The sequence below is a fragment of the Eurosta solidaginis genome, chromosome 4 (assembly GCF_040869045.1).
Source record: "Eurosta solidaginis isolate ZX-2024a chromosome 4, ASM4086904v1, whole genome shotgun sequence".
NCBI lineage: Eukaryota > Metazoa > Arthropoda > Insecta > Diptera > Tephritidae > Eurosta > Eurosta solidaginis.
In genome coordinates, this window is record NC_090322.1 from 115,081,260 (window position 1) to 115,098,098 (window position 16,839).

The 16,839-nt window shown below is 37.7% G+C and overlaps 1 protein-coding gene across 9 annotated transcripts; it reads left to right on the plus strand.

The window, feature by feature from the left end:
- The first annotated feature begins 4,646 nt into the window (after positions 1-4,646).
- On the plus strand, positions 4,647-12,433 carry LOC137250168 (protein transport protein Sec24C-like). 9 transcript variants are annotated; one of them, XM_067782557.1, is made up of 9 exons: positions 4,647-5,525; positions 5,590-5,816; positions 5,877-6,106; positions 6,164-6,497; positions 6,551-6,839; positions 6,938-7,078; positions 7,148-7,238; positions 10,861-11,185; positions 11,245-12,433. In XM_067782557.1, exons 2-3 carry the CDS (start codon positions 5,671-5,673, stop codon positions 6,046-6,048), a joined length of 318 nt encoding a protein of 105 aa, XP_067638658.1. In that variant the 5' UTR covers positions 4,647-5,525; positions 5,590-5,670; the 3' UTR covers positions 6,049-6,106; positions 6,164-6,497; positions 6,551-6,839; positions 6,938-7,078; positions 7,148-7,238; positions 10,861-11,185; positions 11,245-12,433. The 9 variants fall into 9 exon arrangements, 6 of the variants coding, with proteins under 6 accessions (XP_067638658.1, XP_067638657.1, XP_067638655.1 ...); XM_067782556.1 differs by having other exon boundaries at positions 6,938-7,047; positions 7,105-7,238; XR_010952819.1 differs by having other exon boundaries at positions 4,710-5,525; positions 6,895-7,047; positions 7,105-7,238.
- Positions 12,434-16,839: the final 4,406 nt, after the last annotated feature.

Below are 16,839 nucleotides of genomic sequence, written 5' to 3' on the forward strand. Positions count from 1 at the left end.
TAGGAAATTATTCATCATGAGTTCTGTCAAAGCTAAAAAAAATACACCCATGGTCATACAAAAAAAAAAACTTATATAAAATATTACATTCTTCTGTTTTCTTCTGTGTCAGCACAAAAAAAAAACCAAACCCTTCGCCTGGCTCAAGATAAGCATTACTTTTAATACAACACCCAAATCCTACAGCCTAACTAAAAGAGCTCTCTTCGGTGGAAAATTGATATTTGGGGCAGCTGGATATTTCAGCAATAAGGAAACTATTGCGATCTTGGGACCCTGGTTTGGTGATTTCGTGTGCCCGACTATCGCCACTTCAACATCAAATACAAAAATACAAAATTAATTAATACAATACGTATACATATATATTTTTTTTATATCGTAAAAGAAACTCCCTTCATTTGATTGTTGGGTTACACCAACCAAAAGTTTTTACAAGAATTTTGCTGTCTTCACCTCACGTGGTTTTTTAGGCACTGTTGTATGCCTGTATGCTGGTGAAAAGCGATTGTGGTAGATCCGAAAAATGTCCATGGCGCAGACCAAAAGCTTTTGTTTATTGACGGGATGTTCCGCCTAACAGAGAAAACCTGTATTTTATACTGAATACAAAAAGGGTGATGCTTTTACGCCCATTTGGCTTCATGCACCTCGCGTAGTCTTCGAGGGTGCAATTGACCCAATAATATGCGAAGAAACCCAACAAATACAGAAAAATTTATTCTCGAACGTAACTTATCACTTTACGCGGTATTTGAGGTGAAGTTGAGAAATTTTTAACAACTTTACTTCCACATATATGTAATACATATATATAATTATATTTCGTTAAATTTTATTGCAAACAAAAATATGTAAAATTGTTATTCGAACAACTGCATATAATAACTAAGTATACACCAAATATAAAAATGAATTAAAGCAAAGAAAAATAATGGCCTTTGATCCCAATTAGAGAATAGCCTTTGAGGTGTTGTTGAGAATTAACGTTGGAGATTTGAGGAAGGGATTTGATCTCAAGGGCATATCGAGTTGATATTAAACTAAATTGTTTGTTGGGAATTTAACACCCCAGGAAACTAATAAAATTATACAAAACAAAAATTTACCAAAAAAGAATTACCGGAAGAAAATTATGAAAAGTTTACCTGGGACTTGCAGAAAGACATTCGAAATTTTGTGACAAGTCACACCATCAAAAACTTAAAGTACAAGAACCCCAAAAAGGCGCAAAAAAAATAAAAAATCTGTCTAAAATAAAGTTAACTCCACCGACTTACCAAGGTTTAACTGCTGTCCCTGCGTACAGCTGCTATTCCACATCTATCATGCGCGTTAGCCAACTAATTGAAAAAACTATGTAGTTTTCGTGCCGCCTGGGATCCTAGGCCTTTGGCCTTAAAATTGATTTTTTTTGACGAACGCGGGTTTCTTTATGAGCGTTTTGCCCCGCAGCACATAATTCTTAAACAAGAAAAAACTTTACGATTTTGTCCTTACTGGACCTCGCGCCAGGGATATATATATAAATTAATAAAAAACGTTTACGCGGTCATAAGCACAATCGACATACTCAACTTAAAAACACAGCTATTCTATTCTTTTAATGGTAACTAACCCCTTTATATAGGCAATAGCTAAACAGCATAACGTTTCTAGCATATATACATATAATACTTCTATATCAATATCTTCCTAATGTGCAAATTTTCCGTCAATCATTATTTGCTGAAACTGTGCAAATGTATGTTCTGCGCATGCGCAGGCTTTATTAGTGTTAGTGAATTGTAGTAGCGTGTGTAAAAATATTATTAAAGGGGTAACAACGGATCACTATCCCCTTTACCCAACTTCTGCATACTAATTGTTATAAAATCTCAGTTTAGTCGGTTAAACAATGAAAAGGCCAACAAATACACTACAAGGCTTGATGTATTTATTATTTAAACATGGGATGCAGCCATACAAAGTACATTATTTACATAAAAAATAAAAAAACAAGGCGAAGAATTCATATTTTTGAAATGAAAAAAAATCAAATATAAATGTATAAAAATATACTTATACATACATACATACCTACAAGCATTTCTTTAAATATTTTTAAAAATAATTTAAAGTGAATTAGAAACGATATATAAACTTTTTAAAAATTTTACTTATTTGAGTTTTTTAATGAAGTAAATTTTTGATGAAGTAAACAAAATATGAGTACTGGGCTGGCTGCTATTGGTGTTGCAATAATATCAATTTTGTAATTTTTTTTCTAACATATTCTTTTTCGTCCGTGCTTTTTTTCGTTTCAAAAAACAAACGAATATCCAAATAAAAACTTATTACTTCCTTACACTGTGTCCGGTGATTATTAAAGATGTCATTGCTAAATAAATTTTCGATGGCTATGTGATCTAAAAAAAAAAAAAACATAAATAAATGTAAGGCGCGATAACCTCCGAAGAGATCTAAGGCCGAGCTTCTCTTCCAATTTGCGTCGTGCTCCTATTGATTTTCCCTACAAATTGGCCGGACGGGACCTACATGTTTTATGCCGACTCCGAACGGCATCTGCAAGGCAGATGAGTTTACACTGAGAGCTTTTCATGGCAGAAATACACCCGGAGCGCTTGCCAAACACTGCCGAGGGGCGACCCCGCTTAGAAAAATGTTCTTCTAATTGAAAAACCTTATTTCTAAAATTTTGATGTTGCTTTGCCCGGGGTGCGAACCCAGGGCATACGGTGTGGTAGGCGGAGCACGCTACCATCACACCACGGTAGCCGCCGGCTATGTGATCGTCCATGATAATATTGGAGAATGCATCACTTGTATTTTGAAAAATTTTATTTAATTAATTTTGAGTTTCCAATTGGGCATGCCTTGAAAACTTGGCTTAAAGCTTTCTCTGACACTATACAAATATTACATACGTCCACAGATGGTGGGACAAACGGACCTTTATTTTTGTGCGCTGAAATATTTTAGCCCCTTTTTTACAAAAATTTAACGACAGTCTTGTGATTTTGTCTCCTTCTCTCGTTGTATATCTGTTCTGTAATGTTTGACAGGCTGCACAGTTCAGTAGTAGTGATATAGAAGTATTACATATATAGTTTCTAGTTGCCGTTTCTATTGTTTTACATTTCAGCCAACAACGACCATGTCACCCTCTATCCATCCATTTCCTAAGCATTCTCCCACCGTACCTACAATTCGTCATATTGCAACCTTCTGACATAGAGCTTTTAACTTCCCTGTGGTGAGAAAGTTGTTGCTGTCATTTATTTTGACATTTCTCTTTGTGGCTCAAAACAAAACATACACAAATCTATGAATTCGTATTTTTATTGTTTTATGAAATAAAAATGTGGTTTCGCGATTAGGAAATACTAAAAAAAAGATGTGGGGGATTGTTTGCCACAAGTTAGGGTAAAGACCATAGTGCGCGTGAATGCCAATCCTGCCAGAACCTTACACTGTGCCACCAATTCTGCAGCATCTTTCCCCCGGCTGCCACCCGGCTCCTAGCGCGTTTTCTGACTTGCAGGTAATCTTCCAAAGAAATTTCGATGCCCCAGATGAGAGTCATCCAATCCTTTCCTGGCAACAGTAAGTTAATATTTTTATTTGCCATTTGTTTCGCTAATCTATACTTTCACAATACATCGTGTGACTACATTACCGACCACCGCATATATATGAGCCCTGTGTATCGCTATCGGATATGTTTTCCATGAAGGCCACCCCACCCGATGCATCACGAGCGGTCCGAGGTAGCTCATATCTTGCAAACGCCTAAACGTGGGGAACACCCACCCTGACAAATTTGTGTGACGCATAATTCGGTATAAACTAAGTCAAAATTTTTTTCCAGGCGCACCCGCCGAACAACACCTTGTACGACAGCCGGCCAACGCCAAAACAATTTCCGGCACAACAACGGCATGCCGCATACATAGGCCCGCTTATAACAACTGCTATGACGCCGGCCAACGCCAACAATTGCCGGCACAACAACGGCAGGCCGCATACATAGGCCCGCCTAAAACACTGCTACGACAGCCGGCCATCACCAACAATTGCCGGCACAACAACGGCAGGCCGCCATAAATAGGCCCTCCTACGACACCTGCTACGACAGCCGGCCAACGCCAACATTTGCCGGCACAACAACGGCAGGCCGCCATATATAGACCCGCCTAACAAAACTGATACGACAGCCGGCCAACGCCAAAACAATTGCCGGCGAAACAACTGCTGGCCACCATACATAGGCCCGGCGAACACATCTGATACGACAGCCGGCCAACGCCAAAACAATTGCCGGCAAAACAACTGCGGGCCGCCATACATAGGCCCGCCGGACACATCTCCCTGTAAAAATCGTGTGACCAAAAACGCACACAGACACACGAAATTTTGACAGGGGTGACGATTTGGAATGAAAAATTCTCCAAATGAAATAGCATGTTGATAAATTTAGCTTTCCCACAATGTATCGTGCTCTCTCGCACCTATTATTTTTATAGGGATAGTAAAATACGTCATTTTTGCGTGCAAAAAAATCCGCCATTTCTAATTCAGCAGAGACAGCAAAACATTTGGTGGTCGAAAATTTTTTCAATTTTGAGAGTTTTAAATGGAATATCTACGGAAAGATTTAAAATTAAGAGGGAGTTCTCCAGATCACGTATATATATATTTTAAAGTGCGCAAACTTATAATTTAAAAGTTATTTGGTGTTAAAGTTTGCAAATTTCTATACAAATTTTATATGTGTATACGTATATATATGTGGCAGCACAGCTTTGTAATGTCATCAATAAAATATATGTATATATATATATATATATATATATGTGCATGTTGCTACAAAAGCGCGATTGATTTAATAAAAACATTTATAATAAGTGAAAACAATGCAAAAATGAAATGTGAAATATACAAAAATGTGTATGTGGATTAAGGTTTTGAAAGATGTGTAAATTGTAATTTAAAGTGCTATAGAAATTTGCTAAATTTGCAAACTTTAACAACAAATAACTTTTAAGTTATAAGTTTGCACACCTTAAAATATATATATGGTAAAAACCAGTGGTCACGTATTGCATAACTGCTGCACCGCAAATCTGCCAAGCAATGTAAGGCACGCTGGTACGAATGGCTTGATCCTAGCATAAAGAAGACAGAATGGTCATGGGAGAAGGATGAAAAGCTTTTGCATTTTGCCAAATTAATGCCAACACAATGGCGTACAATTTCGCTGATTATTTCAGAGGGTTAACTGGCACCAATTGTTCACACCAAATTGTTAGGTACAGGATTCGCCACGGGTAGGTGAGGTTGGCAATCACAACCCCCTGAATCATTTTGGTCGGCATGTATGCCGCGGATATATTCTTGGCACTTGTTATTGATGGCTTTTATGATGCCACCAACGCAACCTGGACAGACGCCAATGCTCAGTCAACCACCCAAGCCGGGTCAACCTCCAATACCCGGACACATCCGGACGTCCTGGTTATAATGTATGTTAATACAACTAATAATTTACAAATTTGCTGATGATTATTTTTGTGTTATTTTCTTTAGCAACCACCTGCACCTGTTACTGGTAAATATCAACAGCCGCAACAGTATGATCAAGCCCAACGCCGTTGAGATCCCGATCAGATGCCAAATCCGATAAGCGTTATCATTTATAATAAAAATAGCGCTGGTGGTGCTTTTATTAGTAATGAACAGGGTTTATTACCACCATTGGTGACCACAAAATATGTGGTAGAAGATCAGGGTAACTCCTCGCCACGTTACGTTAGGTATCGATAATCGAAATTAATGTTTTGTTTGGCAATTACATTGATCTTTCTTCTCTGCAGGTCGTCTTTGTATTGCATACCTGCAACAGCTGATTTATTAAAAACAACAGCTTTGTCCATTACACTTACCGTCTCACCAATGGCACGCACGGTTGAGGGTGAATATGAGCCACCCATTGTAAATTTTGGTGAATTGGGTGCAATTAGATGCAATCGTTGCAAGGCTCAATAGCAACTTGTAGATGCTGGTCGTCGTTTCCAATGTCTAATGTGTAAAGTAACAAGAGATGGTAAAAAAAATATTTCACTTTTACTTGTCTTCATTGATCCATATTTTTTCTCAACAGTGCCAACTGCATATTTCCAACATTTGGGCCATACCGGACAGCGTGTCGATAAATATGAATGTCTTGAACTTGTATTGGGTACATGAGTATTTGTGTAAAAAATGCTTGGGTACCGATAGCTCTCATGGTAAACCTCAACTCATATCCAACATCAATGCCTCGCATTCAATTGTGGCACTGTACGCACTACATTGGGTTCACGTAGTACTGACAAGCATATTGTTGATTCCAGTGGTAAGGCCACAATTGATGGGGAAACCATTATGAAACCATTGGATATTGTGAATCCAGCCGTAAAACTCTAGTAGACATCGCCAAATCTCAAAATGCTGAGGTAAGTTTTTTGTTATATTAGAATGTGTAGAATAAAAATGTTTCTCTTATGAGGTCGGCGATGGCACCACTTCAGTAGTATTTTAAGCATGTGAAATCTTAAAACAAGTTAAGCCAGATGTTGAGGAAGGCGTGCATGCACGTATCATCATTAAAGCTATACGTAAAGCATTACAATTATGCATGCTAAAATATGACATGGCTGTACATGTCGAAGCGCCAATCAAAGGAGCAACAAAGTGTTATTGGAAAAATGATCTGCCACAGCAATGTCCTCTAATGTCCAAGAGTATCAGAAAATTGTTGATGCTGAATGGCGTATTCTGTAGAATAAACTAGCTAAGTAAGGCGCCAATGTTGTGTTTTCTAAATTGCCAATTGGTGATGTTGATACACAGTATTTTGCAGATCGTGATATGTTCTGTGCTGTTCATGTACCAGAAGAAGATTGGAAACGTAGAATGAAAGCTTGTGGTGGTGCTGTTATGACTACAGCTAATGATATTAATTCAAGTGTTTTGGGTCAATGTGATTACTTTGAAGAACGTCAGGTTGGTGGTGAACGTTTCAACATTTTCCAAGGTTTAACATTAATTTCATTTTTATAGTTTAGAATTATTTAAAGGTTGCGTTAATGATTTTACGTGGCAGTGTTGAACAATTTTTGGAAGAAACTGAGCTTCGTTACATGATGCTAAATTGCTTGTGCGGCGTACAATTAAACATGATTCTGTTGTTGCTGGTAAGTCAAAATACAAATTGAAAAAAATGTCTAATCTTAGGGCCTCATTCTCTATTACGAAACGAACTTTCGATGCGGATCAGAGACGAATCGCTAGTGTATTTGCACTATGTTAAACAATGGCAACTTATCACTTGACAATTACTTTTGCCTTCCTGTTAGTTAGAAAGGTAAAGACCGAACGAAAATGATAGAGAATACCATTGCTAGACGATATCGTTTGGAGGCGAATCGTTCGTCTGAGCTATCGTTCGCAATACAGAATGAAGCCTTTAAATTTTTAAGTAATATAATGAAAAGATTGTGTCCAAATACCCCCAGCGGGTTAGGGGTCAGAATTTATCTGCGGTAGGTATGCCTGTCGTAAGAGGCGACAAAAATACCAGATTCAACGGGCTGTGTAGCGCAGCCCTTCAGGTTGCCAGCGCAATATATAGCTTCTCCAAACCCAATTGTCAACCTCACCTATCCGCGGCGAATCCTGTTTCACTAACAGACAAGGATCTGGGGGGGGGGGGGGGGGGTGGATAGGGAGGGATGGCCTGAAGGTTTAATGTGGCCACATAAATCGTTCCCGAGATAGTCGGGCTAGCACTTTAATGGTGCTGTGTTACTGGAGCGTACCGGATCTGTATCCGGCTAAAGGACCATCACGTCAATAACACTCCCCAAAGCCTTCGGGGAGCAACCTTATCGCTACAAAAACAACAACAACATTGTGTCCAAATCCCGAAAAAAAAACTATAAAATTTGTGTCAGTGAAATGATAATTATTGATTTTGGTTGTTAGTTTTGAGGCATCGTCATCGAGTTCCTTCTGATCGTATATGCCGGTTCTTTTGCATTCTTTTACATGCATAAAGTGCCGTTGAAGCCTTCCTCACCCTCTCCTCCACGTTGAGCTGCCATGACAGCTTACTGTCTAGGATCATTCCTAGATAATTTGTGCAAGGTTTCTCCCGTAGGGTCGCCCCTCCTAACTTAGGCCTGGTCCAATTAGGGACCTTGTACCTCTTTGTAAACAAGACCATATGCAACGTCATCTGCGTAAACCGTAAGTTTTTCTGGTCCCTCGTAGAATCCCCTAAGCAGCTGGTTAATGACCAGCGTCCACAGCAGAGCTGATAGCACCCCTCCCTGCGGAGTGCCCCTGTCCACTAATTTCGTGGCCGCGTACAATCCCCATTGCGATGTAATCTTACTGCAGTTTAACATGCAGTCGATCCATCTGGGTAAGGCTGGATGTACTTTAACGTAATTAAGACCATCAATAATCGCTCATTTAGAAAGCCCCGGCAATGCTTAAGAAGACTTCTAGAGCATATTCCTTATATTCCAGGGGTTTTTCTATGCCTATTACCACCCTATGCAATGCGGTGTCCACTGACTTGCCTTTGGTGTACGCCTGTTGTGTTGTGGAGAGCAGCTTTTCATCCACGTTGGACTTTATGTACACATCTAGCAGCCTCTCAAAGGTTTTGAGCAGAAATGATGGTAAGCTATTGGGTCTATAATCTTTAGGATACACGTGACCGATCTTCCCCGCCTTTGGTAGGAAAGCTACACGAGCAGTTCTCCAAGAGTGCGGTACATGATTCAGTTTATGCACCCATCGAATATTATTTTAAGCCATCCCACGACCGCCCTACTTGAAACTTGTAGCATGGCCGGACATGTACCATCTGAGCCCGGCGATTTCACCACCACTACGAGGTCCTCAGTAGTGTAATTAGGCAGCATATATGAATGCAGCTGTTTCCTTACCATTACTACAGCTCGCACCCGTCCTTCCGTTTGCGCATATTCCAGAAACCTTTCCTCCCGATGGAAGCCACGGCCCCTGGATCAGCGCGTTAGGAGGAGGAGTTCGCTCGACGCCACTTTACTGTGTTGGAGGTTTATCTGTAGGACTCGCAGCACCAATGGGCTGCTTGTCCCCCTCCAGCACCTTCATCGGGACGTCGTCGTCCTCCCCTAGCCCTTTTGGTTTAGAGTGTTTGAAGCCCTCTTCAGACTCTTGTACCTGTTGTGCCGGGTGTTCCTCTGTGCGACTCACAGCACCATCTGGCTGTTGGTCCCCTTCTAACACATTCGGAGTGACGTGGGCTACCTCCACTTGCCTTTTTTCCCTTAAGCTTTTGAGGTCCTTTTCGACTTCGCCCACGTCCAGCGTGTTAGGACTTTAATACCCGCGACTTCTTTTCCTGAGTCGCATATAAATTTTGCCTGTACCTAAGGACATTTTTCCAAGCTGCGCGTACAATATATCCTCCGCCTGCTTGTTTATTTGGAAAATGTATAACTGACCTTCCTCCGTAGGCCGAGATACAGTAAGTACCTTCCAATCCTGTGTCGGTATGTTCGGATTCTGATTCTGAAAAAGTCGCATTGTATCCTCCGACTTCATCACGCATATCCGCATCCATACCTTAACTTTTGGTACCTTGGGGATTTGCGCTTTATCCACCATCTCAAAACGCGCGTTCGTGCCCTGCTTTTGGGGTTTGGAACCACTTCCTCCAGCCACCGCAAGCTCGCGATGTTGTCGCACGCTATCATCTTCATACCATTATACCATCCCCCGAATCAAAGGTTGGAAGGAGCTTACTTGGTTATTCCCGCATCATCTTAAGCTCCTTTTCTACAGATCTCCACCTTTCACTAGTCATCTGTTCGAAAGGACTGCTACGATCAACCAGCGCCACAGTCAGTGACTGCTTTGCCACATCACTCATTTTCTCGGGAAAAGCCGGCGTCTTAGTGTTATTTCCCTTTGGCACCTCCGAGAAAGCCAGAGTCTTAGCTCCCTCTAGCACCTCCGAGAAAGTCGGAGTCTTAGCGTTATCTCCCTTTGGCTTATCTCCTACTTCCATAGTTGGAACTTCCCTCTGACTCGCAGCCTTCGAGGTAGTTGCTACCTCGCTATTGGGGCCCATCTGTCTTACAGCTTTGGGCCTACTTGTCTTGTCTATGGGACTGCCCTGCGTCGCGGCTCTGGGACTGGGCCCTTTCTGCCATTCGACGCTTCTTCCTCCTCATACCGGTTGCAGAACCGAGGGTTTCTCGCAGCAAACCTTTTGAACTGCCTTCGACCTACTTCTACCGCCTCATGAGCCCATGCCAAGCCCTCGATCTCCTCTTCTGTTGGGTCCACCACTGCTCCCAAACACGGTCGACATTTGGCATGTTTTAAATAAGGTCACCGATGATTTGGTTGATGAAAATATCAGGTTTCGCGAGGCGACAAAACTGGAGAGATTGGGGAGATAGCTGTTTATTTTATTACAAAGTTCATCGATGTAGGAAACAATAGCATAGGCGTAGAAGCAATAGTGACTCCTGGTGGTAAAGGTAGCTATTGATATGTAGAAGTTAAGCAGAAGTTTGAATATGAGTTTTTTTAAGTTATAGCAAAAAAAGCGTTGAGGATTTTTAATATCTTACCAGGTACCTTCGTACATGTTTCTAATAATGAAGAATAAAACCTATTCAAACTCAATTTTCACCAGGACAAAGCCGCTGAGACTTCGCTATACTTTAACATACAATACGTTACCCCATTTTAGCACAACTATCATTTTTTGATTTTATTAAATTTTATAAAATGTTTCTTCCTCTACAGTTCTATTTCGGTATTGGATGGTAAATATGGCTTTCGCATTTTCTCCATCAATAACTGTGAAAAGGCGGAAGAAATCTATGCGTGTAAATCTCACATATTATCTTGGTCGAGCGTTTCTTCAATAGCTCTCTAGTGGTGATGGTGACAGCAGAGAAACCCAACTGTTTATAAATGTTACACTTCAAAAAGAATCAAAATATCTTCCATTGCGTCTACGGCTCAAATACCCACAGTATATGAATGAATCGGTTGCACGAACTGGGTCTGAATACTGAAACAGTACACATATTCAAAATCGATGAGGAGGCTGTGATGATGGTATAGGGTGAGTTGTTGAATAACATACGAAAACCACTTTAACCCATCTATATATTTGCATTACAGCTAAAGCTTTACAAACAGCAAAATTGCTGGCGCAAGCAATTGGAAAAGGCAGTGAAGCATTCATAACACTGTACGGATGGTGTAAAGCTAGAAACTGCTGTTGTAACAGCTACCACCGACACAACGGTCATCTCTACTTCGCCGAGTAGCGGCTGGTCCGACTATCTATCGAAGACAGTATAATCATATCTTTTGCCAACACAGGTTAGCGATGTGCTTGCACAGGAAAAGATTTCAATTGGAAAGCAAAAACCAATTAAGAGAGTTTATTTATTGTTAAAGTATTTTCTTTTATTTATATCAACAGTATTAATTTAAGTTGCAATATCACGTACATATATAATAAGGGATGTGATACGAATGCTGTCGGAATTAGATTTGAAACCAATCAATACTCCTGCTAAGGGTTGTAGAATTATTGCTTGAATAATTAGATTTAGAAAAATAATAAGTCTGACTTTATTACAAGTCGTACATTTTTAAGTTCATCAATTACGACAGCAATCGGATTCCACGACACCTTTGAATATTCTTGATTTGAAAAAAGAGTAAACGTAATCTGAATTTCTACTAAGCTTTAAGTTGTAGATTATGCAAATAATTGAAGTTTTTTCTGAAGCTTAAAATTATTTTCTACTCGCTTAGAAAAGATTTCAATTGGAAAACAAAAACCAATTAAGAGAGTTTATGTTATTATTAAAGTACTTACTTTTCTTTATATCAATTGTATTAATTTAAGTTGCAATATCACGTACATATATAATAAGGGATGTGATACGATTGCTGTCGGAATTAGATTTGAAACCAATCAATACTCCTGCTTTGGGTTGCAGAATTATTGCTTGAATGATTAGATTTAGAACAATAATAAGTCTGACTCAATTAATAGTCGTACATTTTTAAGTTCTTCAATTACGACAGCAATCGGATCCACGACACCTTTGAATATTCTTGATCTGTATTTCTACTAAGCTTTAAGTTGTAGATTATTCAAATAATTGGAGTTTTTTCTGAAGCTTAAAATTATTTTTTGCTCGCTTAGAAGAGATTTCAATTGGAAAACAAAAACCAATTAAGCGAGTTTATTTATTATTAAAGTTCTTCTGTTTTATATGAACTGGATTAATATAAGTTCCAAGTTCATGTACATATATAATAATATTGAAAATAATAAATATTGAAAATTCAATATTTTTGGTTCATATTTTATTCATATGGCTGCTCCAGGTAAAGTAAATCTGCAGGTAAAATTCACGTTATATGGCGGTTATATAAATGGTAAAACCGCAGTAAAATTGATTGTAAAATGACTCGAAAATGTAGAGTGAAATGACGGAAAAATGACCGCCATTTGACGAGCATTGTGACGTGTGTGAGCAGCACAGTGCTATGCTCACATCCTATAAGTGGGAGCGGAATGCACGATCACATTAATAGGAACGAAACGGAAAATTTGGTCACAAAAGTTCATCACGCCCATGCAAACGTGACTATGAATATAACCGCTGCAGAAAGTCACAATGACCGTAAAATGACTAGTAAAATGACGTGGAGCGTTTTTGCAGGGCTGATACGACAGCCGGCCAATCTACCGGCTATAACAGCCACCCAGCTATAACAGCACACCCGCCTACAACTTACCGGCAAAAACAACAAACACCAAATTTAACAACAACAAGAGGTGAGTTCGTTCCCTAATACGGAAACCAAATTTTTTTCTATTTATATTTAATTTAATAAACCACTGTTTGGTTTTGAAATAATACTACATATTTAAAATATACATAGATGTATGTATACGCACGAATCGTAGAGAGAATTACATTAAATTATATGAACTTCATTTAAATCTTTTTTTGCATAAAATTTATTCTTTAAATGCTAGATATGTACATCTATGTAAGGGCGTATACGTTTTGAATATAGTTAGATGGTAAGGAACGTACCTTTGAAATGTGTGAACTATTGTCGTTGACGACCAATAAGTATTAAATTTTTGCATTATCTGTTCATGATTATCGTTAACATCTACGGTGAACCCAATTTTAAAATTTCGGATTATTAGATTTAAAAATCCAAAATGAATACAAGCAAAGATTTGATATCAAATGTATAAGCATGATAAATACATTGACTATATATGTATACTTAGCTTCAAAATACTAGACATGCAATTTTGTATGTTGTATACACTGGATTGAAATGTAAAGCTAAATATATTGTTTAAAGAGCGTCCAGCTTTTTCGACTGCCTTACTGGAAATTAGTACATTCATACATAAATACTAGAGTTTTACTTTAATTTTCGACTTCGCAAGTAAACATACTATATATTTGAGATTACTAATTTAGACAAGCTCGGTCTGTATCCTTATATATTGTAACGAATTTGCTGCAAATCATCTTATTTGCCCTTCTGCTAAGTTCGTATCACCAAACTGTTGAATAAATAACTGCAATATTGAATAATGGAAAAATGGCCTTTATTAAAGTACTTCACAATAACACTTATACTTTGCAATTAGCTGTCTTAATAACCAAACTGATAGCTTAAAGGAAACTGGCTTTCAAAATAATACTGCTATTGCTCGCTAGATATCGTCTTAATCGAAACTCAAATCAAACTGAATTACTTCTTACTCGCTTGCGCCGCTTTTATAGTTTACGCTGCATACACCTAGGCTCTTCTATTTCCAGAACTTACCAACTATTTCGTTTGTTTATAGTTCTCATATAGTTTCTACTTGTGTACAATTGTCTACTTTTCAGCGTCTCTCAGATGTATTAGAGTTTGTAGTTTACAGTCTCTCGCACACACATAGGCGTATAAGTAAATGCATCTGTGTGTGACATCTCTCGGCTGCCTTATATATGTGTATACATGATTTGATTATTGACGTAAATACCGCTTAGCATGGCCTTAGCATCGCCTTAGTGATGGAATAGCTTAGTGATGCTAATATCCGTGACAATATATATTTTTTTATTCTTAAGTGAAAGCCAAATTTACTAGTATACCTAAGTAAAATGTAAATTTTAAGTACGGACTCAATTAAATAAAATAGAAAAGGAAAATTTATAAATAGGGAAATAAAAGGGGAAAAATATGTATGAAAGTAATATTAAACTAAGTAACATTAAAATTAAATAAAGAAAAAAAATGTTTAATAAAATAAAATTACCTAAAATATATCTAAGGTTTATAAACACACTTACCTCCAAAGCTTATGCTTAAATTTGCATTTTTTTTTAATCATTTAAAGCTCCTTTTATCGGGGAGTTAATAATTTAAAAATGAATATTAAACGAAGGTAAAGAAAAAAAAGAGTAAAATTTGTTTCATATACCCAGCCAGCATTTTTTGAAAATTTTTATCAAAAATTATTCAAATATCATACCCCCAGATGATTGAAAACGTTCAAATTTAAAAGTATTTTTTATTCGAAAATCAATGTTTCGTCGGGAGAAAAGTGTACCTTAAATGTGATTATTCTTGAATAGGGATTTATGATTCATATTTCTTAACACTTTTTATTCATCTTTTTATCACACTTGATATTAGTGGAAGATTGTACTTTACTTCTTTTGGAATAACATTTGATTACTTTTCACAGTCATTTTTTGATCACATTTAAGAACATTTTCAATCATATTAAATGATAGTTTGGAATCATTTGTGAATACGATTGTGATTCATTTTTCCATCATATTTAATACATAACTAAAGACTATTAAAAATCATATTTCATCAGAGGGTGAAAGCATCCGGAAGGTCGGAAGTAAGCTTTTTGAACCGCAGGTAGTAATTAACTTGACCGTTGTACACACACACGACAACAACATCCAACATCATCTTAGATCATGGTAACGACGTCACTTTAAAAATCACGATTTTACTATGTCTCACATCATTATTTAAATATAACTTGATGTTTTTGACAATCATAGCTCATGGAGGAATTTGAAGCCGGGTCCAGGCGTGTCAATCAAGTTAACTTACCAGCGGTTCAAACAGCTTACAACTTCCGTACATCGGTTCCATCCAGTATGTCTTTTCTGGAAAACCGCATCTAGAGAAATGCTAGAAGACATCTTAGGTAAGGAGCAGCATTTATATTACTTTTAGTCTTGAATATGTTTTGTATATTTGTAATTTTTTTTGGATTTTATGATTGAAAAAATGTGAGCTAATGACGAAACATCAGATTTTCAATGAGAAGTATAGTTTTAACAAGTAAAAAATTCATCATTTATTCAGGAAAGGTAGTCTGCAAGATTAAGAAAGATGATTGAAAAATGATTTTAAATTTTTGATCACCGAAGGTAAAGAAAGTAAATTCAAAAATGATTCCAAATTGTGATTGAAAAATTGTTCTCAGTTATTGATCATCAAAAGCAAACAATTTTTTTTATTCTATATGTTCATTTTTATAAAATTTTAAAATTTATTCATCAAAGTTATTCGAAAATGATTTCAAAAAGTGATCGAAAAATGATTTTCAGTTTTTGATCTAAAAGTAATCTTATTTTATTATTTATTTTGTTCAACTGTATGAAAACTCAGTATTTATTCGCAAGGAGAAATCAAATTGTAATGATATTGTTACGAATATTAGCAAAACTGAGGAGTGCTGCCATCTCCAGGCCGATGCTAAGCAGTGACGTGAATTCACATCAATAATTCAATCATTATGTATCTACATAAACGAATCAATAATTGCGTCTACACATATGTACACATTCCGACGAGCAACATTTACATACAAGGCAGCGAGAGATGAGATGTCACACACCGATGAATTTACTTATACGCTTATGTGTGTGCGGGAGACTGTAAACTACAAACACATGCATATATCTTATCTGAGTTGTCACAAGAGAGAGCAATAATTTGTGCACGTAGTTGTGGCTGGCGATTTTGTAGCCGAAACAACTAGTAAGTTCTGGAAATCGAAGAGCCTAGAAGTATGCAGCGTAAACTATAAAAGCGGGGCAAGCGAGTAAGAAGTAATTCAGTTTGATTTGAGTTGTCAAGCAGTTTCGATTAAGAGCAATAGCAGTATTATTTTGAAAGTCAGTTTCATTTAAGCTATCAGTTTGGTTATTAAGCCAGTCAGTTGCAAAGTGCTATTGTGAAGTACTTTAATAAAGCCAATTTTTCCATTATTCAATATTGGAGTTATTTATTCAACAGTTTAGTGATTCGAACGTTAGAAGAAAAGGCAAATAAGAGGATTTGCAAGCAAATTCGTTACAATTGGTGTCAGAAGAGGAATTGTTGAACAAATTCCAGAGGACAACAAGGACATGGCAAAGTTCAGTGAATTGAAGATCCAGCAACTGAAGAAGGAGTTGGAGAGCCGTGGATTGAATACAACCGGCATTAAACTCGAACTTCAGGCACGACTACGAGAGGCAATGGAATTAGAAGGAATTGACGTGGAAGAGTATGACTTTCATCTTGATGGCGAGGAAACAACAAAAATGGAAGAGACAGTTACGCAGACAGTTACGAGCACAGACTTGAACATGATTTTGGCTGCAATATCTGCCCAAACATCGACAGTGGCTTCTCAATTGGAATCGCAAAAGACAG

Excerpts from the sequence above, each read along its gene's own strand:
- LOC137250168 (XM_067782554.1), top strand. The coding sequence starts at position 5,671 with ATGCCAAATCCGATAAGCGTTATCATTTATAATAAAAATAGCGCTGGT. Across the intron at positions 5,817-5,876 it reads TCCTCGCCACGTTACGTTAG|GTCGTCTTTGTATTGCATAC; the intron begins GTATCGATAATC and ends TCTTCTCTGCAG.